The sequence below is a fragment of the Trichechus manatus genome, unplaced genomic scaffold, assembly GCF_000243295.1.
Source record: "Trichechus manatus latirostris isolate Lorelei unplaced genomic scaffold, TriManLat1.0 scaffold00001, whole genome shotgun sequence".
In the NCBI taxonomy this organism is placed as follows: Eukaryota; Metazoa; Chordata; class Mammalia; order Sirenia; family Trichechidae; genus Trichechus; species Trichechus manatus.
In genome coordinates, this window is record NW_004443937.1 from 27212441 (window position 1) to 27238452 (window position 26012).

At 43.1% G+C, this 26012-nt stretch overlaps 1 protein-coding gene across 1 annotated transcript; it reads left to right on the forward strand.

The window, feature by feature from the left end:
- Nucleotides 1–1780: 1780 nt before the first annotated feature.
- Nucleotides 1781–25703, forward strand: LOC101347214 (CTP synthase 1-like). The gene is given in 18 exon segments (XM_012560137.2): nucleotides 1781–2014; nucleotides 2563–2604; nucleotides 2607–2732; nucleotides 3380–3480; nucleotides 4048–4164; nucleotides 6713–6805; nucleotides 7339–7419; nucleotides 9752–9903; nucleotides 14898–15030; nucleotides 16200–16288; nucleotides 17139–17233; nucleotides 17944–18006; nucleotides 20161–20204; nucleotides 23134–23230; nucleotides 23954–24009; nucleotides 24109–24205; nucleotides 24746–24889; nucleotides 25693–25703. Coding segments are annotated over 18 exon segments (1707 nt in total). The 5' UTR covers nucleotides 1781–1848.
- Nucleotides 25704–26012: the final 309 nt, after the last annotated feature.

Genomic DNA, 26012 nt, shown 5'->3' on the forward strand with positions numbered 1-26012 from the left:
GGTTGCTGAAGAATTTCTAGGAACATCCAAAATTTGACATCTAAAACCGGGGTATAGTCTTAGCAAGGGTTATGTCTGGTTAGCTCATATCTGAAATGTAGCCAAGTCTGCTAATCATGTTTCAGTAGGAACATTTCCCCTGGAAGGTGATGGTCAGGGTAGTATTTCCCCCAAATAATACAGACTTAGGGTCAAATTATGGGAAATGGCATACTGTATACGCTTTTTGGGAGATCACAGTGTACATTTAAAGGGAGTAAAGAAACGAGTTGATTTTGAGTAATCAGCATTTCTTCAATTTCTTTATCCATAAAACCCCCCTTGGGAATCCCGTATGCATTTTGTAGAAGCCGTGGAACATGCTTTTGGGAGTGCTGCAACAGGATAGAAAGAGCAGGATGTGGTTGGTGGCTTCCTTGCTGTATGAGAGCAAAGAAATTCTGAGCATTCTTACTTCCTTGCCAAGCTCATTCATTCAAGCCTTGGGGAAAAGTGGGGGAGGCGTGGGGGTGGGGGTGGGGTGCTTCAAGTTGAACTCCTCAGTTCCTTGTTCCTTTCTTAGCTTATTTTGATTATAACTCTGCTTCACATGGAGTGTTCCTGGAGGAGGAAAACGTCCTGACCACGCCCAAGCAAGCATTCTCTGCTACTTGGTGACTGTGTTTCTCAATTTGATCACATTTGGGTTTGCTGACCAAATGAGGTTTTTGGGCCCCTGAAGCTGGGGACCAGCAATAAACCCTTCCTGACAAGCCTGTGCATATCTCCTGATCTCTTGTCTGTGTTGACTCTGCTGTGTTTGTATCCGTCCTTTTTCTCTCATCCAGTCTGTCCTTCCGTTCCCTGCTGTGACTGTACTACTGTTTGACCTAATCTACCCTCTGAGTCCTCTGCTCATGATGTGCTTCCTGTAGGCTTTTTATCTGATGTCCCCGTCCCCCAGTACCTACAGTCTCTCTTCATGGCATATCTGGGAGAGACTGGTGACAAGAAGCAAGTTGCTATTAAATTGCAGATGAGAACTGCAAATTTTTAGGTTTATCTGCAATGCTTAAATGTTGGAGGTTTTCTTCTCTCTATCCTTTTATTCTTATCCATAACCTAGAGCAGCTGTATTTTCCTGGCGTTACATTGTAGTTTAGCCAAAGAGGTTTCTTTCAGTGGACTGGAGTGCTTAGCCAAGATTGAAATAAATTTTTTTTTCTCATTTAAGAAGAGTAACCAGACACTTGGGTATACCAGCCTCTGGCAGTGATGCCAGCCAGCATTTGGGGCATGGTGTTATATCGACAGCTTAGAGGTGGTTTTTTTTTTGTTGTTGTTGTTGACTCTCAAGGTTGTTAGTTATCAAGGCTTTAAACAAAAGCTGCATTCTTTGAGTAGCAGTTGTTTTTTAAACTGATATTTGACTAAAGGTGTTTGGTGTTCCAGGATCCAAGTATTTGTTATGACCCATTTAAACCTGACAACCTTCCATAGTCATTTTGACAGACAAGAAAACCAAGACTCCAAGAAAGCTTATAGCTAGTTAGTTGCAGAGCTGGTATTTGAACCCAGATAAATTGATTGGTTGAGATATATTTTATCTATAATTTTTCTTTTACCTCAGTTAAGTGCTTGGCTGCTAACCAAAAGGTTGGCAGTTCAAGTCCACTCAGAGGCACCTCCGAAGAAAGGCTTGATAATCTACTTCCTAAAAATGAGCCATTGAAAACCCTGTGGAGCACAGTTCTTCTCTGACACACATGGGGTCACCATGAGTCAGAATTGACCCAAGTGGTTCTGGTTTTTAAATTGACAGAGATATATTTTATCTATAGTTTTTCTTTCTCCCAGGTCAAAATTAAAATGAAGTACATTTTAGTTACTGGCGGTGTCATGTCAGGAATTGGAAAAGGAATCATTGCCAGCAGTGTGGGCACAATACTGAAGTTATGTGGTTTACATGTAACGTCAATTAAAATTGACCTGTACATTAAAATTGACGCAGGAACGTTCTCTCCGTGTGAGCATGGTAAGCCGACTGCATTTCTTTCTTTCTTTCTTTTTTTAAAATAATGATTATGTAGTATGTACAAGAACATGTGGCCCTTAGAAATTGTATGTATATTTTGTATTACATAACATCCATTTTTCCTGCCTTTTCAAAAGATCCTTAGTGTACAGAATGCTTTTCTTCGTTGGACAGAGGAAGCAGGAGAAATGGTCTCTTGGTGGCTGACTGAAAGTTTGTCAGTTCTCTTGAAAAATGGAATCTGGCAACATGATAACCTTCAAATATTTGAGAAGTCTGATATATGTCCTCCACTCCATGCTGTTTCCTAACTCTTTCTGATTAAGAGTGAGTTTGCTGACAGGCTGGGATGTGATGTTAGCTTTTGGAGAATGATTGATAATTTTTCCTTCTTTTATGCATATTTAGTTTTCTGGAAGTACATTTCTTTGCCTTATCTCAAATGAATGCAGACTTTGTTCTATTTGAGTGTTTACACTTTGGAACTCTAGTTGTGCCATGGTACATGTATTTTTCACTTACATAAACATTTTCATTGTTCCCTACAGGGGAAGTTTTTGTGTTGGATGATGGTGGGGAAGTAGACCTTGACTGGGTAACTATGAGCGGTTCCTTGACATCCACCTCACCAAGGACAATAATCTGACCACTGGAAAGATATACAAGCACGTCATTAACAAAGAACACAAAGGAGATTACTTGGGGAAAACTGTCCAAGGTAACGTAGGATTTGGTTTTGAGATGTTAAGCTATTACCTCCACTTAACAGATGGGAAAACCGAGTTTAGGAATAGTTATGTAATTTTCCCCAAAGATCACGCTAATGAGTGGTGGAACTGAGATTAGAATGCAGGCATTCTGATGCCAGGCACTGTGCCCGAACCACTGCCATCCTGTACAGCCCTCTGCACTGGAGTGTCGACCCGTTGGTGACTGGAAACATGGTGGAACAGGGTCCCGGCAGCCCCTTGTGCCTGGGAAAGCACACAGGTGTGATGTTCCCACCTTCAACCTTGGCTGTAAGCAACATGGGTGGCTGTATGGCCTGTCGTGCTGGTGTGCAGCCAGAGGGTGTACTCCGCAAATGCAGAGGGACAGATGGCCTCATGTGGCTCAGGCTGCTGTACTCGGCCTTGCTGTCTTGCAGTGCTTCCAGCAACAACTTGGAAATCTGGAAAAGAAGCAGCAGGGAGCGGGAGGCCAAAGATTTGTTGGGGCCATTAGGAAACGTGACCCACTGCTACTCTGTCAAGGCAAAGAGCGCAGCAGTTTAACACAAGTTGTATCTGCTTGAATCCTGATTGGACCCTTTGTTTAAAGTCAATGCTGATGGAAAAGCCTAGGTGACACATTTCTCTTTCCCAGTTGTCCCTCACATCACGGATGCAGTCCAGGAGTGGGTAATGAGACAGGCGTTAGTTCCTGTAGATGAAGATGGCCTGGAACTTCAAGTGTGTGTTATTGAGGTTGGTACGAATCTATTCTAAATTCCGTGATTCCTGTCTGTATGAACAAGCATACATATTCATTTCCTTAGTCAGCCATCAACAACTGGTAAGACAATTACCACTGAAGCTCTTTGGCTTTTCTGTGCTCCCACAATGCTGATTCAGGCTGTTGGATTGCAGTGTTCCTTCAAAGATAGGAGATTCAAAAGTTCCAGCAGTTTGTTTATAATTGATGCTTTTTAATGCAAAAGTTGACTATGGTTAACTAAGGAGATAGGCTTTAGGCTTCTTTGCTTTGTGAGTCCCATACAAGTAAAATTCCTAGTACCTCTCTCACCTGACCTTTTTCTTGAAGTGATATGGAAAGATCCATAATAGCCCTGGGGAACAGTGAGCCTGTCTGAAAAAGTCATCTTTTAGCACAAGGAAATGTCTAATTACTGTTAACTAACATTCTACAGGACTAGGGAGTCTGTATTACTGCTCTTACGGATATTGGATTGAGATGACAGGGAGCAGTTGTTAGATAATTAAACCACCAGAGGAAGTTCAGTGCTAATCTCTAAAATAACTTTGTTCTTCTAGCTCGGTGGAACAGTGGGAGATATAGAAAGCATGCCTTTTATTGAAGCTTTCCGTCAATTCCAATTCAAAGTGAAAAGAGAGAACTTTTGTAATATTGTCGTCAGTCTAGTCCCTCAGGTAAGGTATTCAAAGTTGTACTTTGGGAGAAATGGACAGGAGGGAGAAAAGGATAATTTCCACTCCTTATCTGACATTTTTAAGTGCTTGAGGTGCAGGAAGCAGGGAAGAAAGAACTTTTTTGTGTGAATTAAAAATTATAATTTTATTTTTTGAAAGGATCAGATGGAAACACTAGGAAAGGGGAAGTTGCAGTTAAGAGAAAGTGGATTAAAGGTATGTGTGTGTTTTTACTGTATGGCGAAACCTCATTGTAACTAGAGGATTTTTTTTAAGGTAAACATTTACAAAGCTAAACAGAATGTGAGAGGAGTCAACAGTAACAAAAGTTAGGAAGCTGGAAAGCAGATGAGCAAGTAGAAACCGACCTAGCAGACCTGGGGGAGCTGAATCCTGGAAAGCAGAGAAGCAACCCTGTTTGCCCTGTAGAACCCCCAGGAGGCTTAGGAATTGGCAGCACCGGGCACTTCTGTAAGCCGGGGGGTGGGGGTGGTAGGAGTCATAACTGCTGTTTCAGATGCAGTTAGACCGCCACATCTTCTCTAATGTGTGCAGTCTGGCATCAGCCTCTTTCCCACCTTGGCAGAGGACTGTAGGTTTTTCTCTGGAGAGAGTTTCTGGACGGGCACCCACTAGGGACAGTTGAGAGCAGTAGTACTGAACTCAAATCATGGGGATTAAGTGTAATTTAGTGCTGTTGGCATCCAGTGGTCCCCAGGCATTTGGAGAAAGCATCTAACATGCATGAGACCAAAACAACTGGATAAAGGGAAGCTTAGAGGAAACTGAGGCTCTGCAGGGAGCAGGAAACTTAGAAAAAAACGTTTGTCAGTAATGTCCTCAGAGAATTCAGAGGAGAGACACTGCATCTATTAAACAAGACCTGGATGCTGTAGGGGAACTCAGAAAACAGCAGATAACAGATAACTCTTGGATATTAAAAATTGGGTGCTAGAAACGAAAGAAAGCTGAAGAAATATCCCAGAAAGTAGGAGAGAAAAGGTAAGAAAATTAGATAACCAGTCTAGGATTCTAGCATCTAGATAATAGGAGTTCTAGAAAATAAGAACAGAGAAACAGAGAAGTGGTAATTTGAACCAGGAGCCAGCCTGCCACCTGTTTTTAAATGTTTTATCAAACTACCTATTGTTTCCATATTGTCTATGGCTGCTTTTGCACAGCACAGTTGTGACAGAGACTCTGTGGCCCACAAAGCCTAAAATATTTGCTATCTGGCCCATTATAGCAAACATTTGCTGTCCTTTGATAAAAACAATTCAAGGAAATTTCCAGAGTTTCTACATTGAAAGGGCCCACAGAATTCCCAGCATATTGCATGAAAAATGACACATACACACCCCCACCAAGGCACATCATTGTGAAATTTGAGAATGATTGGGGCAGAAACTCTAAAAGCCTCTAAAAAGTTTTCTGAAGGGAAACAAAAAATCAGAATGGCATTAGACTTTTCAGTACTGGCAGCTAAAAGATACTGAAGCTATTTCTTTAAAAATAGTAAAGGAAAAGGATTTCTAAGCTAGAATTTTATACCCAGCAAATCTGTCAATTAAAGTGTGAAATGAGACTAAAGATAGTACATAGAAAACTCAGAGTACTGAACCACACAGACTGTGGCCCCTAGACACCCTGCTAACTCAGAACTGAAGCCACTGCCGAAGTCCACCTTTCAGCCAAAGATTAGACAGGCCTATGAAACACACAGTAACACTCACGAGGAATGTGCTTCTTGGTTCAGTCAAGTATACAAGACCAAATGGGCAACACCTGCCCAAAAGCAAAGAAGAGAAGGTAGGAAGGGACAGGAAAACTGGATGAATAGTCACTGAGAGCCCAGGGTTGAAAGGGAAAGGGGGAGAGTGCTGACATATTGCAGGGATTGTAACCATGTCGCAAAACAATTTGTGTATGACATTTTTGAATGAAAAACTAATTGGTGCTGTAAACTTTCACTGAAAACACAATTACAATTAAAACAAAATGACAAAACCAAGAAATTTATTAATGTCAAGGAAAACAAAAAATTAGACCAGAAAGGAAAAGTATGGGACAAGGTTTAACTGAATAACGGTTAAATACTCAAAAATATGTAAACCCTGCAGAGCGATCTAATCAAAATCCTGAGACAGGGGCTGCAGGCACTGGAAGGGTGTACATGTAGTGGGGGTAGGGGAAGGGGAGAGAGGGTGGGATGGTCGTCTGTCAGGGAAATGAATCGAAAATTCCTGAAACTAAATGTCAAGACATAGCAATAAAACATACCAGAATGGTCAATTAGAAGAGTTGCAGAGTGGTTGCCTCTGGGGCTTGGAAAATGGGAGGAGATGGATGAGGACTGGGTATCACTGTTCTTTAAGATGAACCTTGTAGAACTGTTTGACTCTGAAATATATGCCTGCATCACTTTGACAAAAATTAAAACTCTACGAATGGTCAAATTATCAGCTTCCCTAGTAAAAGATGTTCAGGGAAAAGTCATACTTGAAAATTCTTTACTACAGAGAAATTAACTTTTTCTTTTGTAAAATAGCCAAGTTCAACAAGTGAACAAGTTCAGGAGAGGAGTAAACCCACTCGGGATAGTGTTCAGACACTTAGAGGACTTGGACTTTCCCCAGATCTGGTAAGATTTCCTGACTATCTGGTTTCTGTGTGATCTTATATGTCTAATTCAAATCACTCCTCCATGACAGAGAGGACCTTTGTTTTCTTGGCCTGCTTTCGATTTTAACTGATGGTAGAGAAAATAGGTAGTGCTCTGAACTGGACTCTTATTTTACACCATTTCTGTAACCGGCATGCGTGAGGCCTTGTACTCTCCATGCCTTCTCTCTCCTCTTATTCCTTCATTTCTCCTTTTCCTTCCTACCCAAGAATAGCAACGAATGAGGAAAACCCCAGTTAGCTTGTGTGGTTCATTCGTCTGTCTGTTTAATGTCCTGCCATTTCTACTGCCATTCTCCTGGGATTTGGGGTTTAGGGATTTAAGTTCTGAAAATAGGTAATGTATCTTCATAGTTTACTTGTGCTGTGCTCATTGTTAACATTTTAATCCATCTTAGCAATGGGATGTCTGTTTTAATTTCATTCAGAAATAAAACCCAACTTTGTCACCCCTTCTTTCTACCTAAACCGACTTGTTTGCTTTACTGCTAGATTGTGTGCAGGTGCTCAGATCTTCTTGAAACATCAGTGAAAGACAAAATAGCGATGTTCTGCCAGGTTGAACCTGAGGAAGTAAGTAGCAGTTCGATCTCCGTGTAAATCTTTTTTGCTTCTCATTGTCCTAGAGTCTCCTAACAGTTGTTTTGTAGTTTGAGACAGTAGAAGGTTCCTAGAAGAACTGATACCCCTGGGCTCTATGACTCATCTTTTTCTTATCTCTTGTGGTTCCCCAGTCATACCTTTACCTCTCCTGCCTCTTTTCTCCTTGCTCCTTGTACTTTATGCTTCTGCCTTCCTAATGTCTTTCCAGTCCCTTAATGCCCCACGCTGCTTCTAGTGCTGGGCTTTTTGTGCTTGCTAATTTCTGTGGGAAATCGGTGCCCCCTCTCCCTGTTGTTCTAATAATCTCTTCTTCATTGTCATCCTTCAGGGCCCGGCTAGGACATGGCATTTTCAGAAAAGCTTTACTTGCCAAACCTCCTTGACCTCAAACCTCACGGTTAACTACTTCCTTCTCAAGGCTACCTGTGTGTCTCATACCTGCTGGTAGTGAGCTTATCGTACCAGTGTGAGTACCAGTCGAGTTGATTCCAACTCATGGCGACCCATGTATGTCAGAGTAGAACTGTGCTCCACAGAGGTTTCCAATGGCTAATTTTTCAGAAGAAGATCACCAGGCCATTGACGCCTCTGTGTGGACTTGAACTGCCAAGCGTTTTGTTAATAGCTGAGCGCTTGACCATTTGCACCACCCAGGGACCGAGCTTATCTAACAGCCCTTGAATGTTTGTGTGTGTCTGTGTTTGCCTCCCCTGGTAGACTGTGAACTTCTTCAGGGCAAAGACCCCCTCATCAGCCTTGTGCCTGGTGCCAGCTGTCGAGGGCGTTGTAGGCTGTCTGTTAGCTGTGCTCATGGAGGGGACCTGTGGTGCAGGAAATCCAAAATGTTGGAACCTGTTATATATATGAGCAGGGTGCTTAGCATGGAAATTCTAGGGGGTGATAAGTTGAGATGGTGGCATTGGTCAGGTTTAGCTGAAGGAGAGTGGAAGGGAAGTTATGGTCAAGGAATTTTGAGACTAGGTTATTGGATGTTTGAATTACACTGTTAAATTTCCCGCTTAGCATGGAAATTCTAGGGGGTGATAAGTTGAGATGGGGGCATTGGTCAGGTTTAGCTGAAGGAGAGTGGAAGGGAAGTTATGGTCAAGGAATTTTGAGACTAGGTTATTGGATGTTTGAATTACACTGTTAAATTTCCTGCGTGGTCGTGTGTCAGTTTGTTAGTGCTGCTGTAACAGAAATGTCACAGGTGAGTGGCTTTAACCAATAGAAATTTATGTTCTCACAGCTTAGGAAGCTAGAAGTCCGAAGTTAGGATATCGGCTCTAGGGAAAGGCTCTGTCTGCTCTGAGGGGAAATCCTTGTCTCTTTCAGCTCTTCTTCCTTGGTTTCCTGTGATCTCCATGTGGTATCAGTCTTTCTCCATTTGCGCTGGCGTGCTTCTGTGCCTGATCTGCTCTTTTATTTCAAAAAGTGATTGGCTTGAGATGCACCCTGCACTGACATGGCCTCATTAACATAAAGAAATCCCTGTTCCCAAATGGTATTACATCTGTGGCGTAAGAGTGAGGATTTCCCACATACAGTTTTGGGGGACACAGTTCATTCTGTAACAGGTGGTTCTCAACTTGGCTGCACGTATTAATCACTTGGGGAGCTTTAACACATGTTAATGTTTCCTCCCCGCCAGGATTCTGATTTAAGCGGCCTGGGGTGCAGGGCTGCCTCCCGCCCAGGATTCTGAGTTAACGGCCTGGGGTGGTGCAGTGGTTAAGAGCTCAGCTGCTAATTAAAAGGTCAGCAGTTTGAATCCACCAGCTGCTCCTTGGAAACCTTATGGGGCAGTTCTCCTCTGTCCTATAGGGTTGCTGTGAATCGGAATCAACTCAACGGCAATGGTGTAGGGTTGGGGATGTAGGGCCGCTTCTGAGTTAAGTGGCCTGGAATGCAGGGTGGGCTTCTGGATTTTTATAAGCTTTCTGAGTGATTCTAATCAGTAGCCGAGCCTGAGAACCACTGGTCCTCTGTTAAGGCATTCATGCGTTTTTAGGATGGATCCTACTTCGATATGGGTTTTTTTTTACATTTGTGGTTTGGTTTGTGAGTTTTTAGAAAGGTTTTTTTTTTTTATCCTTGTTCATAATAGAGTAACCGCTAATTTTCTACTCTATTCTTTTTGAATTGGTTTTGATCATTTACATTTTTCTAGAAGTTGGTCTCTTTTCACTTTTCAGATTGACAACAGATATTTTCCCAAGGACATACAGCTGGTAGGAGGCTATCAGGCCAGTTAGTTTTTGTTTGTTTTTATTAAATAACCGTTTTTTCTTTTCTTAAACAGGTCATCTGTGTCCAGGATGCCTCATCTATCTACCAAGTCCCCTTGTTATTAGAAGAACAAGGGGTTGTAGATTATTTTCTTCGAAGACTCAATCTCCCTATTGAGAGGCAGCCACAAAAAATGCTGATGAAGTGGAAAGAGATGGCTGACAAGTATGCCTCAGTGAGGCGCTGGGGGACAAGCCTCATTTCTCTCGTTTGTAAGGCCTCAGGGAAGTCAGCTCTTGCTGTTGTACTTCAGTGCTTCTGCTGTCAACGCATGTTGAAAAAGGTCTTAATGGGAAGAGATGTTACGATTGTTAAGAAGGCCTCTTAGCTGTCAGGAGGTTGCTTCCTGGATGAGGGAGTCCTGGTAGAGCTGGGGCGAGGTCCCAGGTCTCCAGGCAGCAAGTCCAGATTACTTTCTATCACAGTTGTCTCTCATCAGCTAGAAAGTCAGTTCAAACAGGCGTCCCAGTGCAGTGGGCTAGCACACAGCCCCGAAGGCCCAGACAAGTAGGCTCTGTTTTCTGGGCTGACCGTGGCTGGAGCGCTCTGTGTTTGGGAACATGATGCTCACCCACACCAGAAGGGATCAGCAAGGGTGTGCAGTCTTCTCTTACTGAAAAAAAAACAGTTCCTGTCCAGTTGTTTCCAACTCACGACGGTTCCATGTGTGTCAGAGTAGAACTGTGCTCCATAGGATTTTCCATGGCCGATTTTTAATTTTTTTTGGAAGTAGATCGCCAGGCCTTTCTTCTGGGTAGGTTTGAACTACCGACCTTTCAGTTAGCAGCGAGCGTGATCACCATTTGCACCCCCTAGAGATGCCCTTCTGTTATTATTGCTACCAAAACTCATTACCTCAAGGACTGTCCCCACTTCACTTTCCTCTTCTGAAAGCTCTGTGGTGCCTCACATTGCCTCATCATCCACGTCCAAGATCTTCACACGGTGTTTCAGAGCAGTGGGTGTGCCTGGTTTTAGCATTTGGGGAGGGAACACACCTTCCATTGCTCTGACCGTTCCCGTTCAGTCTTTGTTCATTTACAGGTATGTATTTATGTAGCTACAAAAATGGCACACAGTTTTGTGATCTTCATAAAACATTACAAGCATTTTCCTCTGTTACTAATTATAGCGTATAATTTTTTTAAATTATATTTTAGAGGAAGGTGTACAGAGCAAACTAGTTTCTCATTAAACAATTAGTACACATATTGTTTTATGACATTGTTTGCCAACCCATGACATTTCAGCACTCTCCCCTTCCTGTCTCTTCCTGCCTTCTCGGCCTTACCCCTGGGCTGGTGTGCCCATTTAGGCTGGTTTTGTGTTATGAGCCTGTCTAATCTTTGGCTGAAGGGTGAACCTCAGGAATGACTTTATTACTGAGCTGTAAGGATGTCCTGGGGCCATACTCTCAGGGTTTCTCCAGTTCTGTCAGACCAGTAAGTCTGGTCTTTTTTGTGTGAGTTAGAATTTTGTTCCACATTTTTCTCCAGCTCTGTCTGGGACCCTCTATTGTGATTCCTTTCTGTTGGTGGTAGCTGGGCACCGTCTAGTTGTGCTGGACTCAGTCTGGTTAAAGCTGTGGTAGTTGTGGTCCATTAGTCCTTTGGACTAATCTTTCCCTTGTGTTTTTGGTTTTCTTCTTTCTCCCTTGCTGCAGACGGGGTGAGACCAGTGGAGTATCTTAGATGGTTGCTCACAAGCTTTTAAGACCCTAGATGCTACTTACCAAAGTAGAATATAGAACATTTTCCTTATAAACTATGTTATGCCAGTTGAGCTAGATATTTCCCAAGACCATGGTCCCAGAGCCCTCAACCCAGTAATTTGATCCCTCGGGGAGTTTGATTGTGTCTGTGGAGCTTCCATGACCATGACCTTGCCTTGGACAAGTGCTGGCTTCCCCAGTATTTTGTACTGTCTTACCCTTCAGCAAAGATACTGCTTATCTGTTGTCTATTAAGTGTTTTACCCTTCCACCCCTCCCCTCCCTCGTAACCATCAAAGATTGTTTCTTTTTGTGTGTAAACCCTTTTATGAGTTTTAATAGTAGTGGTCTCATACAATATTTGTCCTTTTGTGATTGACTTATTTCACTCAGCATAATGCTGTCCTTCATCCATGTTGTGAGATGCTTTGCAGATTCATCATTATTCTTTATCATTGTGTAGTATTCCATTGTGTGTATGTTCCATAGTTTGTTTATCCATTCATCTGTTGATGGGCATCTAGGTTATTTCCATGTTTTCCCTATTGTGAACAATGCTTCAGTGAACATGAGTGTGCATGTGTCTATTCGTGTGACTGCTCTTATTTCTCTAGGATATATTCCTAGGAGTGGGATTGCTGGATCATATGGTATTTCTGTTTCTAGCTTTCTAAGGAAACACCATATCATTTTCCAGAATGGTTGTACCATTTTGCATTCCCACCATCAGTACATAAGAGTTCCAATCTCCCCAAAGCCTCTCCAGCATTTGTTATTTTCTGTTTTTTTGATTCGTGCCCGTAATATCAGGGTGAGATGGTATCTCATTGTGGTTTTGATTTGCATTTCTCTAATGGTTAGTGATCACCAGCGTTTCCTCCTGTATCTGTTAGCCCTTGGAATGTCTTCTTTGGTGAAGAATCTGTTCATATCCTTTGCCCATTTTTTAATTGGAATTATTTATCTTTTTGTTGTAGAGGTGTTGGATTTTCCTATAGATTTTAGAGATTAGACCTTTGTCAGATTTGACATAGCCAAAATTCTTTTCCCAGTCTGTAGGTTCTCTTTTTACTTTTTTGGTGAAGTCTTTTGATGAGCATAAGTGTTTAATTTTTAGAAGACCACAGTCATCTAGCTTATCTTCTGGTGTTTGTGTATTGTTAGTTATGGTTTGTATCCTGTTAATGCCGTGTGTTAGGTAGGGCCTCTAGCGTTGACCCTATTTTTTCTTCTATCACCTTTATAGTGTGTGGTTTTATATTTAGGTCTTTGATCCATTTTGAATTAATTTTTGTACATGGTGTGAGGTATGGGTCCTGTTTCATTTTTTTGCAGATGGACATCCAATTTTGCCAGCACCATTTGTTAAAAAGACTGTCTTTTCCCCATTTGATGGACCTTGGGCCTTTGTCAAAGGTTAGGTGACCGTAGGTGGATAGATTTACATTTGGGTTATCAATTCTGTTCCATTGGTCAATGTGTCTGTCATTGTACCAGTACCAGGCTGTTTTGACTATTGTAGCTGCATAGTAGGTTCTGAGGTCAAGTAGTGTGAGTCCTCCTACTTTATTTTTCTTCCTCAGTAGTGCTTTACTTTTCCTGGGCCTCTTTCCTCTACATATAAAGCTAATGATTAGTTTTTCCATCTCTTTAAAGAATGCTGTTGGTATTTGGATCAGAATTGCACTGTATTTGTAGAGTGCTTTGGGTAGGATTAACATTTTCACAATATTGAGCCTACCTATCCATGAACATGATATGTTTTTCCATTTATGTGGGTCTCTTTTGGTTTCTTGCAGTAGTGTTTTGTAGTTTTCTTTCTATAGGTCTTTTACATCCCTGGTTAGATTTATTCCTAAATATTTTATTTTTTTAGGGGCTATTATAAATGGTAGTGATTTTGTAATTTCCTTATTGTAGTTCTCTTTATTGGTGTCTAGGAATCCAACTGATTTTTGTATGTTCATCTTGTATCCTGTTACTCTGCTGAATCTTTCTATTAGTTCCTGTAGTTTTCTCGTGGAGTCTTTTGGGTTTTCTGTGTACCGTATCATATCATCGGCAAATAGAGACAGTTTAACTTCTTCCTTTCCAATTCGGATGCTCTTTATTTCTTTTTCTTGCCTTATTGCTCTAGCTAGAACTTCCAGCACAATGTTAAATGGAAGTGATGATAAAGGGCTCATTTCTGTTCTCAAGGGGAATGATTTCAGCCTCTCTCCATTAAGAATGATGTTGGCTGTTGGTTTTGTATAGATGCCCTTTATTATGTTGAAGAATTTCCCTTCTATACCTATTTTATTGAGAGTTTTTATCAGGAATGGGTGTTGGACTTTGTCGAATGCCTTTTCTGCATTGATTAAGGTGATCGTGTGATTCTTTCTTTTATGTGGTGGATTACGTTGATTGATTTTCTAACGTTGAACCATCCCTGCATACCTGGTATGAATCCCACTTGGTCAAGGTGTGTTAATTTTTTAATATGATGCTGAATTCTATTGGCTAGAATTTTTTTGAGAATTTTTACATCTATATTCACGAGAGATACTGGTCTGAATTTTCTTTTTTTGTGGTGTGTTTACCTGGTTTTGGTATCAGGATTATGCTGGCTTCATAGAATGAATTCAGAAGTATAATTATTATTTTTAATGAGTATAGAATGTTCTATCATGTGACTGCCCCATAATTTATTTGAATATTCCCTTCTTTTGCGGCACTTAGATTGTTGACAGTTTTTCAGATTTTATTTTCTGTTAATTTTTTTCATGTTGTATAAAGAATTTGAGATGACTTACTGTCATAAGTTTTGGTACTGTAAACATTTATCTATATAGTTGTTACCCCACCTTCCCTCCTTGGACTATTTCATACCATTTGGATAAATTCCTACGAGCATAATACCTGAACTGAAAGACATGATGGTTCCTATGACTCTGAGTATATGTTACTCAACTTCTTTTTAAAAGTAACTGGTTAGTGTAACAGTTTCTGTCTACACCTATCAACATTTAAATACTACTACTTTTTGAGATTTTTGGTTGATTTAAGGGTTATAAGATACATTTTCTTTTAATGTGGATTTCTGTTGATTTACTAGCTGGGCTAAATAATTTTCTTTATATTGGTTTATTAATCACATGAACTGTTGTGAATTGTTCATGTCTGTTAATTTTTTTACCCTTTCAGAGTTTAATTTTTTATAACCGATTTGTATGAGGTTTTGAAATAGTCTCTTTATAACAGCTTCTGAAATCTATTTTATTTAAAAAGCCTGCCACATTGATATGAAAATTCCTTCCAGTTTACTGGTCTATGCATGGAACTCAGTTAATATCTGCTCCTATTATTTTCTTCCCAACATGTCTGTCTTCTCCTTAAAAAGAAAGTGTCATGTCACAAGTTTATGTACAGTCTTAGTAAATGGGTGTTTGTTGACCTTTGTTGGTAGATATGATTGCTTGCTGGAGACCTGCTCTATTGCCCTTGTGGGCAAATACACTAAGCTCCCCGACTCATACTCCTCTGTCACTAAAGCTCTAGAGCATTCCACCCTGGCCATCAACCACAAGTTGGAAATCAAGGTAAGAAGGGATGGTGTGGGTGCAGCTAAGGGGCGAACAGGGAGGCAGAGTCCATACTGGCAGATGCTGTATGCATATCTGCTTCATACATTTGGAGCTCAGAATTTCTTCTTAGTGATGAAAAGATTTGTGGTTGGCTCCTGGCTTTGAAAGAGCTGTGGGGGAATTTTCACAAAAGAATGAAGGGGAGACATGGCGAGAGTAGACAATGAGAGAGTGAATGCTTGGATCTGAATATTAGGAACCAAATAAAATCGCCCATGGAAATGGGCCAGAGGCATGTTGTACAGTTGAAGGCACTGCCTAGAAACCATTCTAGATGCCTCGTGACTCTGAGGCCACGCCTTTGAGGCACTGAGTTTTTGGACTCCCATTCTTAACCTGTACCGGTACCGTTTTCCTCATCTGTAAGGTGGGAGTAATAATATCCATCTCATACACTGGGATGGGCGCCTGGGACATGGGCGGCACTCTGTCAGTAGTAGTTCTTATGTTCTGGTTTGTAAAGTGGTGGGCAGCAGCTGAGCTGTGCAATGTGAGGGCAGCGGCCCTGCCGGCCTCTGCACGAGGCAGTAAGAGTGTCGAGGTTCAGAGTGTGGACTCAGGAGCCAGATGGCCCCAATCCTGGCTCTACCACTTACAAGCTGTGTGACCCTGGGCAAGTTACTTCACCCTCTCTGTACCTCAGTTTCCTCACCTTTAAAAAGTGATACTGATAATACCTTCCTTTTGGGGATGACTGGTGTGTCTGTACATTTGACAAAACTCATAAAAGGGTCCACCTAAAATTGTATCTAAAATTATGCTTCAGTAAAATTGGAAAGAATGAAAAGAATTCGGGTGGAAGATGAAGTGGAGAGAGTGTCTCTTGGATAGAAAACACTTGAGAGCCTATTCCAGTGGCTTAGCTGAGATGGGATCCTAAGCAGACCCCAGTGTGCAGCAGATGGAGAGCTGGACTTGGGAGTTGGATGATACTGAAGGAAACTCTTGTATTTTAAAATATAAGAAAGATTTTCAAGTTTATTTTAAAATTATAGTTAAATTTAAACATATTATTTTAAAACTAAGAAAGATAGACTATTGATAATATTATCTTAAAATTATGAGAGACCGTGGCTCTGGATCACGAGCCTGCCCCTCCCTCCCCTGTCTGAACAACCCCCCAGTACATAGATTCTACAGACCTGGAGCCGAGCACCTTACACGAAGACCCCACCCACTACCACGAAGCGTGGCAGAAGCTCTGCAGTGCTCAGTAAGTCCTGTTCTCTGCCTCTGGTTTCCTGGGTTTTTTTTTAAAGAACAAAGTAGTATGCTTTTGTGTCCCAGTAGTAAGTAATCTACCTGTTTAAATAGTTTTAATTACTGAAAAGACTATATACTATATGATTTCGTCCTTAAAAAATACAGCTTAGCAGTATAGTTGAGCCTGAAGAAAACTCGTCCTCATTTTATTGGTCTACTTTGCTACATGTGTCCATTGATGAGGCTTATTTAAAGATTTTTTACCCACAATATTTTATGAGTACCCATCAGTAGACTCTACAAAATATTTTGCTTTTGGCAGCTATTATTTATAATAGTGAAAAGTTAGGAACAATTTCTATTTTACTGAACGATTGAATGTTACAGAGGCAGTCCAGCTATCACTGAGACTTTTGGTCACTTTGGCACACTGAGCTGGCGCGGAAAGGCCCCCTCCTACTCCAGCACACATAGAAATGCTGCATAATAAAGGGGGAGCACTTTCAGCCAAATGGTAAAATAAATGATATTAATAGAAATTAAAAATTAGGAAAGATCAGTACCTGGGGCAAATAGTAATTGTATAGTTAATGTATTTTTTTTATTATGTATACTGTATTTTTTTTCACTTGTTAGAAGCATTTTCTAGCATTATTAAGAAGACGCCATGGTTTAGTATGTTTTTTAAGTTCCTGGTGTTTGCATATATCTCATTGGCAGTCTTTAAATAACACAGTCCAGCGGCAAAATATATGGAGTGACTTCCTGGCACCAGTGTCTCAGTAATGGCTGCGTAGGTGTGTACTGCAAGCTGGACTGGTGGAAACGGGAGTTGCCATGTGGTTTGTTCTGTTTTGCAGTGGAGTGCTGGTTCCAGGAGGGTTTGGAGTTCGAGGAACGGAAGGAAAAATCCAAGCAATCGGCTGGGCTCGAAAACAGAAAAAGCCTTTTTTGGGTAAGGAGCTGCTCAGTGCACTCTTCAGTCAGAGCAGGAAAGAGGAAGAGAAGGTGCCGTGTGGGCGCCCATCCATAAAACGGGAAGGTCATTGAAACAAACTATGGATGCCCTGTTTCTAGATAGCAGCTCAAGTAGAAGACTTTTTGGTTCTGTTCGGGAGAAATTCAGACTCGCCATTAGCATGGACAAGCTTGTGAGCTACATGTAGATGTCATGGAATTTTGGGTGGGATGAAATATCAACTAGGAAATCCTGTCCACTTAAGGACTGTTCGACCATTCATGTCAAATCAAGTACTATTAACCTCCTCACACGACACCCCTGTCGACTGTAATTGTACACCGTGATTTAGGGTATTTCCTGATGCTATGAATTTTAGTAATTTTCACCTTGATCAGTTGTAAGTGGGGACTCCATGAAAGGTTTCATTAACTAGAATTTTTAAGTTCTGAAAAGGATATTGCTTATCTGTAAAACAGAAGTTTTTCCAATTTGGAAGCCCCGTGTCCACTTGGTCCCAGTGTTTGGAATCTGGTACAGAGAGAGCCGAACAGCAGGGGGTGCTTGTTTGTAGCAGGAAGTGATGGGAGTTTGATCGGGACTGTAGATCTGTGAACAAATGGGCACAGAGTTCACAGCAGGCTGGTTAGAAACGTGGGAGCTACATTCTCAGTGGAGCTTCATTTGTTTTTCTCCCCACTCGGAAGGTGTGTGCTTAGGAATGCAGCTGGCTGTGGTTGAATTCTCAAGAAATGTGCTGGGATGGCAAGGTAAGTGTCCGTTTAAAAGCTCCTGCCTAATATTAGACGGCTTTAAGTTCCCGCTCACCTTTTCCCTGGAAGGACAGGAAGCCTGATGATGCACATTGGGCGGTGGGAGCAGAGGAGAGGGGGACAGGCCTGGTTTCTCAGTGCCTTGCTGGGTGCAGCACAGGGGATCACCGTGTTTATGGAGGTGAAGCCTGGCTCCTCAAAGCTGATGGCACAGAAATGAGGGAGCACCGCTGAGCACACAACCCAGCTTTATGCCCCTGAATCACTGTGGTGACCATGGCCACCATCACGGGGCTGTGTCCAGTGAGAAAACGGGTCTAAGTGAGGCTTAGCTACTGTGAACTCGGGCTCTGGAGCCACCAAACCTGGGCTCAGGTTCTAACTTAAAGTGATAATTAATGGGGTGATTTTAGGGAAATTTCTGAGCCTTGTTAAATTTTTTTTTAATATTTTATTGTGTTTTTGGTGAAAGTTTCCACCGCAAGTTAGGGCCCCATTTGACAATTTCCACACACATTGTTCGGTGACATCAGTGCGTCTTTCACAGCGTGTCAGCGTTCTCTTTGGTTGTGTTCTGGTTGTTCCATTTCCAGTACTCTAGTCTCCCTGCCTCTTATCTTCTCTGGGCCTTTGTTTGTTTCTGTAAAATGAGGATAACAACGGCACCTACTTCACATGGTTGTAAAAACTAAGTGAAATAATTGATGTAAATAGTCCTCAGCACCACCTGGCGTATAGGAAATGCTCGGCGATACCAGCTCTTGGCCCAGCTAAGGTGCATCCTGCATAACAGACCACCCCCAAACACAGTGGCTTCATGCAGCAGTGATTTAGTATTTCTCAGTGTTCTCCGGGTTGACTGCACTCGGGGGGCGGTTTCTGTGCTCCACATGGTGTATCTGCGATCACTCCTGCCCTGCGTTCCGGCAGGGACCTCGAGATGGTCTTCCCGTGCGGCGGCTCATCATTTGCTCGTTCAGCCCAAGCTTCTTCCCAGCATGGTGGCTGCCTTCCAAAATGACAAGCCCAACGTGCCAGCAAGTCACATGGCCAAGCCCAGAGTCAGTGTGGAAAGAGATACACGAGGGTGCGGTTCATGGGGCCTCTGATGTCATAGTCGGCCATAGCCCCTTTATTCTTAGCCCAACTGACAGATACTAGATTTTCAGAAATACCTTGTAAGTTCTAAAAAAAAAAAAAATAAACAAAGCAACCTGAAGGCATGTAACTGCTCTACAAAGTACGGGTGGTTCTCTTCGGCCAGCTTGCTGTTAGGCTGGGTTCCCATTTTGCATTTTTCCTGAGGCTGCTTCACAGTAACCCCGAGGGGGCCGGAGCTCAGTTTTGTAGGAGCACGTCCTTTGGTTTCTGACTTCTTAGCTCCTGACAGGTACTGTCTTACCACCCAGCATCCCAGAGCTGGCCTTTCAGGCACCCTGGACCCTTCCCAGCTGTGATCCCCCTGCCTCCCACTCAGGTTCCCAGATTGGTGACCGACCTGAGCATGAGCTTACCCTTCAGTTGAGACCTGGTCCCGGTTCAGGCCCAGGAGGGGAACAGTACCTACCATTCACACAGAAAGAATCAGACACACGGTTCCAGGAGATTGGTTCTTTTCCTTTTAGTCTTTAGTGGTTTTAGCTTATGGTTAGATGGTAGATTCAGTAAAGGATGGAAAGGCTGTTTGGATTTTGAAATCAGTTAAATTTCTGATTTTGCTATTGAGCAAGACAAGTGAGTAAGGCAATGTATTAGATGCTAAGAATGAAGGAAATGGAGATGAAATAGCACTTGCCCATCTTGGAGAGATAGTCTGAAACAAAAAGTAAAAAAAAAATTAAGACAGTAATATAAGAAAGGTCACAAAGATGCATTATCTCAATAAAGATTATTGGGTTTTGCCATTGGGTTTGGTGTCCCCATTTTGTACTGCTTGACTTCCCAGAGTTACCGATTCAATAGAAAACATTGACCTGAGTTTGTGTGTTGAGTGTTTCAAGTCTTAAAAATGCTGTCCCTAGGTTTTGTCCTAATCTTTGAATGACTTTAAACCGAGGAGGGAAGCTATGATTTAGAGCTTAGGAATGAAACTATTAAATAATCAGTTTTGTTTGTAACTATTTTCCTAACACAGGTATTTTGATTTTTCAGATGCCAATTCTACAGAGTTTGACTCTAAGACAAGTCACCTCGTGGTGAGTCAACTGTTTGAATCTCAGTACCACTTAGAAGGTGTGGGAGGGCCTTTTATGAAAGTGATTGATGGCTAGAGGCAGGAAGTGAGACCACTTCGGTCCATCCCAGAGAACCTTGAGGTTTGCTGTTTTAGGCTTACTGGACAGGAAAAACTTTTATTTTTCATTATGTAATTCTTCAGTATTCTTCCTAATTTGCCACAGAAAAATTTTAAGACAAGTACCGCTATAGCCAACTAGAGGGGATTCCTGATTAAAATAATTCTCCACCCCAGCTCCTCTCAGCTACCAGGAGCACTTTATAATAATATTGATATGAAACACTTACATACACCACTCCTCACTTAGCAACATGGTTAGATTACAAAGAGTAGGTCGTTATGTGAAAATTGGCATTATGCAAACATGGAGGATTCTGTCTGGTTTTTTTTATTTAGATAATATTATAGAAATAATAACAGCTAAGATTTACTAATGTGCTCATCACTGTGACGAGTCCAGTTATGGATTATTCCTCTGTAGAAAAGGAGGCTTGGAGGAGACAAAGCTGGATGAAGCCGGACTGCGTGAATGGAGGACTTACCACTTCACCTTTCTCCTGTGCTGGGTCAGAGCTTCCCTCCTGGAGCCGCCTCTGGGGCTCCACTCCTACTCCTTCCACTCCTGCACGCCCTGCCTTAAGGATCCCAGCGCCTACTCTGCCCTCCAGGCCTGGCTTGGGTTTCATGCGAGGGTGCTGGGAGCCTGAGCCTGGCCGCACACAGGGGGAGGCTTCAGGCTCAGTTCGGCCCACTTTAGGAAGTCATTAAACTCGCATGCATTTCTTCCAAACACCCTCTCCAATGCCTCTTTCTTCCCTCCCTTCCCACCCCATAGCAGTTTTGAGGCAGCATAGAAACTGGAAACCCAAAACAGGTGCCCACAGGCTCAGTGCTGCCTGCACAACTGCCTGGAGGGCATTGCCAAGGAGGAGGCCACCCCCTGCAGTGCCTTGCTGGCAGCGGGGAGCGGAGGGTGCAGGGCAGCGCGGCACAGCTTCCCGGAGGCCGCCGGGAGACCCTCCTCAAGGTAGAGGAAGCTCTGCAGCTGTTGCCACCACGCCTACCAGCTATTTAATGAGCAAAATAGTTGGATAGTCGATTTTTTACTATTGTTGTAAATGCGAAACATTGCGTAACAAGCTAGTTGATAAGTGAGGAGTAGGTGTAGGCACTTACACGTGCCAGGTAGTGTTCTCTGCACTTTATCGGTATCAATTCACTTAATCCCAGCAACCTTGAGAGATGGGCTTATCATTAAGAAACTGCTGGAATAGAAAGCTAATTTGTTTAACAGCACCCAAAGCTTTTCCTGGTTGGCCTACTTCCCTGGGTGGTGCAAATGGTTAAATGTTTGACTACTAGCTGAAAGGCTGGCAGTTCAGTCCCACCTAGAGGAGCCTTGCAACCCAGGCCTGACGATCCGCTTCCCAAAGGTCACAGCCTTGAGAATTGTGGAGCAGTTCTACTCTGCACACGTGGGGTTGCCAGGAGTCACAATTGACTTGGCGGCAACTAACAAACAACAACATAAACCAAAAAAAAAAACAAAAAACCACAAAACCTGTTGCTATGGACTGGATTCTGACTCTTAGCAACCTTACAGGACAGAGTAGAGCTGCCCCACAGGGTTTCCAAGGCTGTAAATCTTTACGGAAGCAGACTGCCACAGCTTTGTCTCATGGAGCAGCTAGTAGGGTCTTACCACTGGCCTTTCAGTTAGCAGCTGAATGCTTAACCACTGTGCCGCCAGGGCTCCTTCAACAACACTGTTCCCCGTGTTAAATCTGCTGGAGGAGCGTGGCCCTGCTTGACCTGCTGGATTTGCGAGGCTCACGGGGGTAGGGACAGTGCCATTACTCATCCCCGAATCCTCAGCCCAGGGACAGACATGGAAAGGGCATTTAGTTTTCTTCAGCACTCCACAAATAGCAACTGGGATTGTTCTTGACAGTAAGGACACTGATAAACAGAACAGGAAAGTTGGTGATCTCATGGAACTCCACAGTATCAGTATCTGTTGAACTTTGCGGACACTAAGACTTGGGGAGAAGAGCATAGGTGTTAAAGTGTGGAGCCTTGGGGTGGTGGGGAGTAGGGCACAGAGAAGGCCCTCAAGGTCAGCAGGCGCTCAGAGGGTGCTGACCTGTGAGCTGAGCTGGGGCGTCACTGCTGGAATGCCACGGCCCACCCACTCCCTCAGTCATGCATTCCATGGACGCTAGCCAAGCTCCTGCTGGCTGCTAGCCCTGCTTCAGGCACAGCCGACCAGAGATGAACATCCTTGCCTCAGAGCAGCTTATCGTCTGGTGGAGGAGACAGACACGTCATTGCGTAACATATAGTATTATACTGGAGTCCCTGGGTGGTTAATGCGCAGGGCTGCTAACTGAAAGGTTGGTGGTTCAAGTCCCCCCCAGAGGTGCCTTGGAAGAAAGGCCTGGCAATCTACTTCCAAAAAATCAGCCATTGAAAACCCTGTGGAGTTTAGTTTCACTGTGACACACATGGAGTCAGCATGAATTGGAATTGACTCGAAGACAACTGGTCACTGGTTCATCTCAGACCCACTGTCCTGTATTAGTCTTAACTGGAATGTGCTGTCATCCAGCCACACTGGTGATCCATAGTGCTGAAGGACGGAATGGCCAGAGGAGGGAGCTGTGGCTAGTCTTGCAGACCCTGAGGACAGGCTGAAGGGTGAACCCCGTACCCAACAAAGGTTTTAACATGATAATGGGTGCACTTTCCCCTGTGACAAAGCATCTCTTAATAAGGAAAGGCTGGGAAATAGAACCTACTTACCGGCTTTAGTTCATTCAACAAGGCAGTCTGTCTCGTAACAGAAGCAGAGTTTGGGTGTTGCATGTTTGTTTTCTGAACACCTCCAGGTCATAGACATGCCGGAGCACAATCCCGGGCAGATGGGCGGAACCATGAGGTTGGGCAAGAGGAGAACCTTGTTCCAGACCAAGAACTCAGTCATGAGTAAGAGCTGCCTTGTGCCAGCCTGGGCCTTCAGCTCAGTACACCTGGGACTCGTGTCTCGGGTGATGCCGCGGCTCTGAAGGACCAGGCTGGCTATTTTGGTTTTATTCTTGCTTTTGAAGTTCTTTTATTCCCCTCCTATTCTTGCTCTTTTAGAATGCAGTGTGATAGCCAAAGAAGCAGTGTGGGTCTGGGAAAGGTCACTGGCTATGCAGACAGGGACCTGGGGCACCTTGGTTATGGGTGACTCACTACAGTGAGACAGTTGGGTTAAGTCCATTGTAATCTGTTACTTCCTTAAACTGTTAGATTGAACTGTATGGAACTGATATTTGACCATGTTTGCCCCACAAAAATGTCAATTTCATATGGTTCAATCTAAACAGATTTTATTATAACCAAGTACTAATAGGTGCTAAAAGATTTAGGGGAAAATTCTAGCAGAATAGTGCTATGTACTTTAGTGATCATGTTTGAAGATGGTGGGAAAAGTCTGTGTCTGTTATAATTTTCCTTAGAGTGCTCAGAAAGAGTCAAAAGCCCAGGAATTAGTTTAAACTGTGCCGTTAAAAGCTGATGACCATGGTTGGTAGGAAAATCGTAGAACTGCCTTCACAAGCCTGGTGGTGAAGATGATGAAACGTAAAGTGGGAGCAGGGTGTGGTTGTGAAGACATTTTGTGGTGAAATGAGACTTCTTTACATCAGACTGCTTGTTTGTCAGGAAAACTCTATGGTGATCCGGAATTCGTGGAGGAGAGGCACCGCCACAGATATGAGGTGACGATTTGAGCCTCGTGACCTTTAAACTGTTCTCCTTTCTGTTACTCCGGAAACACAGCTGAGAGACCAGCAAAATTATCTTTCATGCTTCAACAGGTAAATCCAGTCTTGAAAAAGTGTTTGGAAAAGCAAGGCTTGAAGTTTGTTGGCCAAGATATGGAAGGAGAGAGAATGGAAATTGTGGAGTTAGAAGGTGATTACTTGGGCAGCTTATTTAATGGAAAATTTAGTTTCTTGGCATGTGGGAAAATATAAGGATGTAAGGTGTTGCCCATGACCTCACAGAATTAGGAAGCATCACTGTTTTGTGAGGGGAAGGGCCTTGGTGGACAATGTATCTGGAGCCCTGGGAGGATCATGCTTGTACCATGGTTTTCCTCGGGCAGCTGTTTAACCTCTAGGTCTCAGTTCCTCGTTCTCAAATGAGCCTTGGACTTGGTATTAAAGCCCCTTCAGATCTCACAGGAACTGCATGACCCAGTCCTTGGGACGTCATGGGAGCTAGGGAAGCAGGGAGCAGGAAACGGGAGAGGACTCACTTATACAGGAGGAAAGGATGTAAATCTCCTGTGTTTTGGGGTTATCGTTTGCCTACATCCAAATTAAGAAGTTATTTTTGAATAATTTAGGGTCGATGGAAATAGGAAAATTTAACAAGTTTTTTTTCTCATGCTTTTTGCCTTCTATGCATAACATTCATAATGGAGCTGTTTCTTTTGAACTTCTGTTTCAGATCATCCTTTTTTTGTTGGGGTTCAGTACCACCCTGAGTTCCTGTCAAGACCTATCAAGCCTTCCCCGCCCAATTTGGGCCTTCTCCTGGCCGCGATAGGGAGGCTCTCACATTGCCTCCAGAAAGACTGCTGGCTCTCGCCCAGTTGGGTTCACTGATCACTCATTCAGCAATTTCTCATCTTCTCCAGTCCTTGAAAAGACCAGAAAACAAACGGTTGCTACTGAGTCAATTCCGACTCATAGCCACCTTATAGGACAGAGTATAACTGCCCCATAGGGTTTCTAAGACTGTAAATCTTTATGGAAGCCAACTGTCACATCTTTCTCCCGCGGAGTGGGTGGTGGGTTCGAACCACCGACCTTTTGGTTAGCAGCTGGGCTCTTAACCACTGCACCACTAGTGCTCCATTCAGTCCTTTAGATGGTCGCTGCTTCATTGTGTTGAAGCATCACATGGTCGTTAATGAGAAAAGCCTCGGAAACCAGGGCGTTGTTCCTGCAGCGGGTCCTCGGGCGGCGCGCTGTATGCTCCTCCTCACATTTGTGCGCACGTTTCCTTTCCTGGGCTTTGCTCAGGTGCTGCTGTGCCGCCTCTGCCGCCCTGCTTAGTGGCCATGTCCCCCTCCTGCAGCATCTGGGTTCCCGCGATGCTGATCTGATCACATTTGGCAGTAGGGCCCTGTGGTCTGTGTTAGGGGGCGGATCACACCCCATTGCTACCTTTATTAGATACCAGTTAGTTTCTCTGAGTTGATGGCTATGGTATCATGACTGAAGTTCAAATTAAATGTGTGTCTTTAGTTATTAGAAGAAAATCCCTCTGCAGCCTCATGCTAAATGTGTCATGTAGTAAGGAGTCTTTCTAATCCTGCTGTGTACGCACAAGGGTCCCTATAGTAATGGTGGCTACAAAAGCAGGGAAGTAAAGTGAGTTTTGGGTGGGAGATGATGAATAAACATCTGACTTCTACAGGGACACCTACAGTGACAGAAGTGGAAGCAGCTCCCCTGACTCTGAAATCACTGAATTGAAATTATCATCAATAAATCATGACTGAATCCAGTAACGTAAGTGATATTTTTAAGCTTTATTATTATTGTTTTCAAATGGTGATAACAAAGTAGTATTACAAGGAAGTTTAGTGCTGACAATTTTTATTTGCCAGAAAATGAAAGTGGCAAAGTCACTCTGGGTGTCAGATGAGCGACAGGTACCCCCTGCTGAGGAGGGTGAGGGGAGAGGACACCTCCTCCAACTCACATTG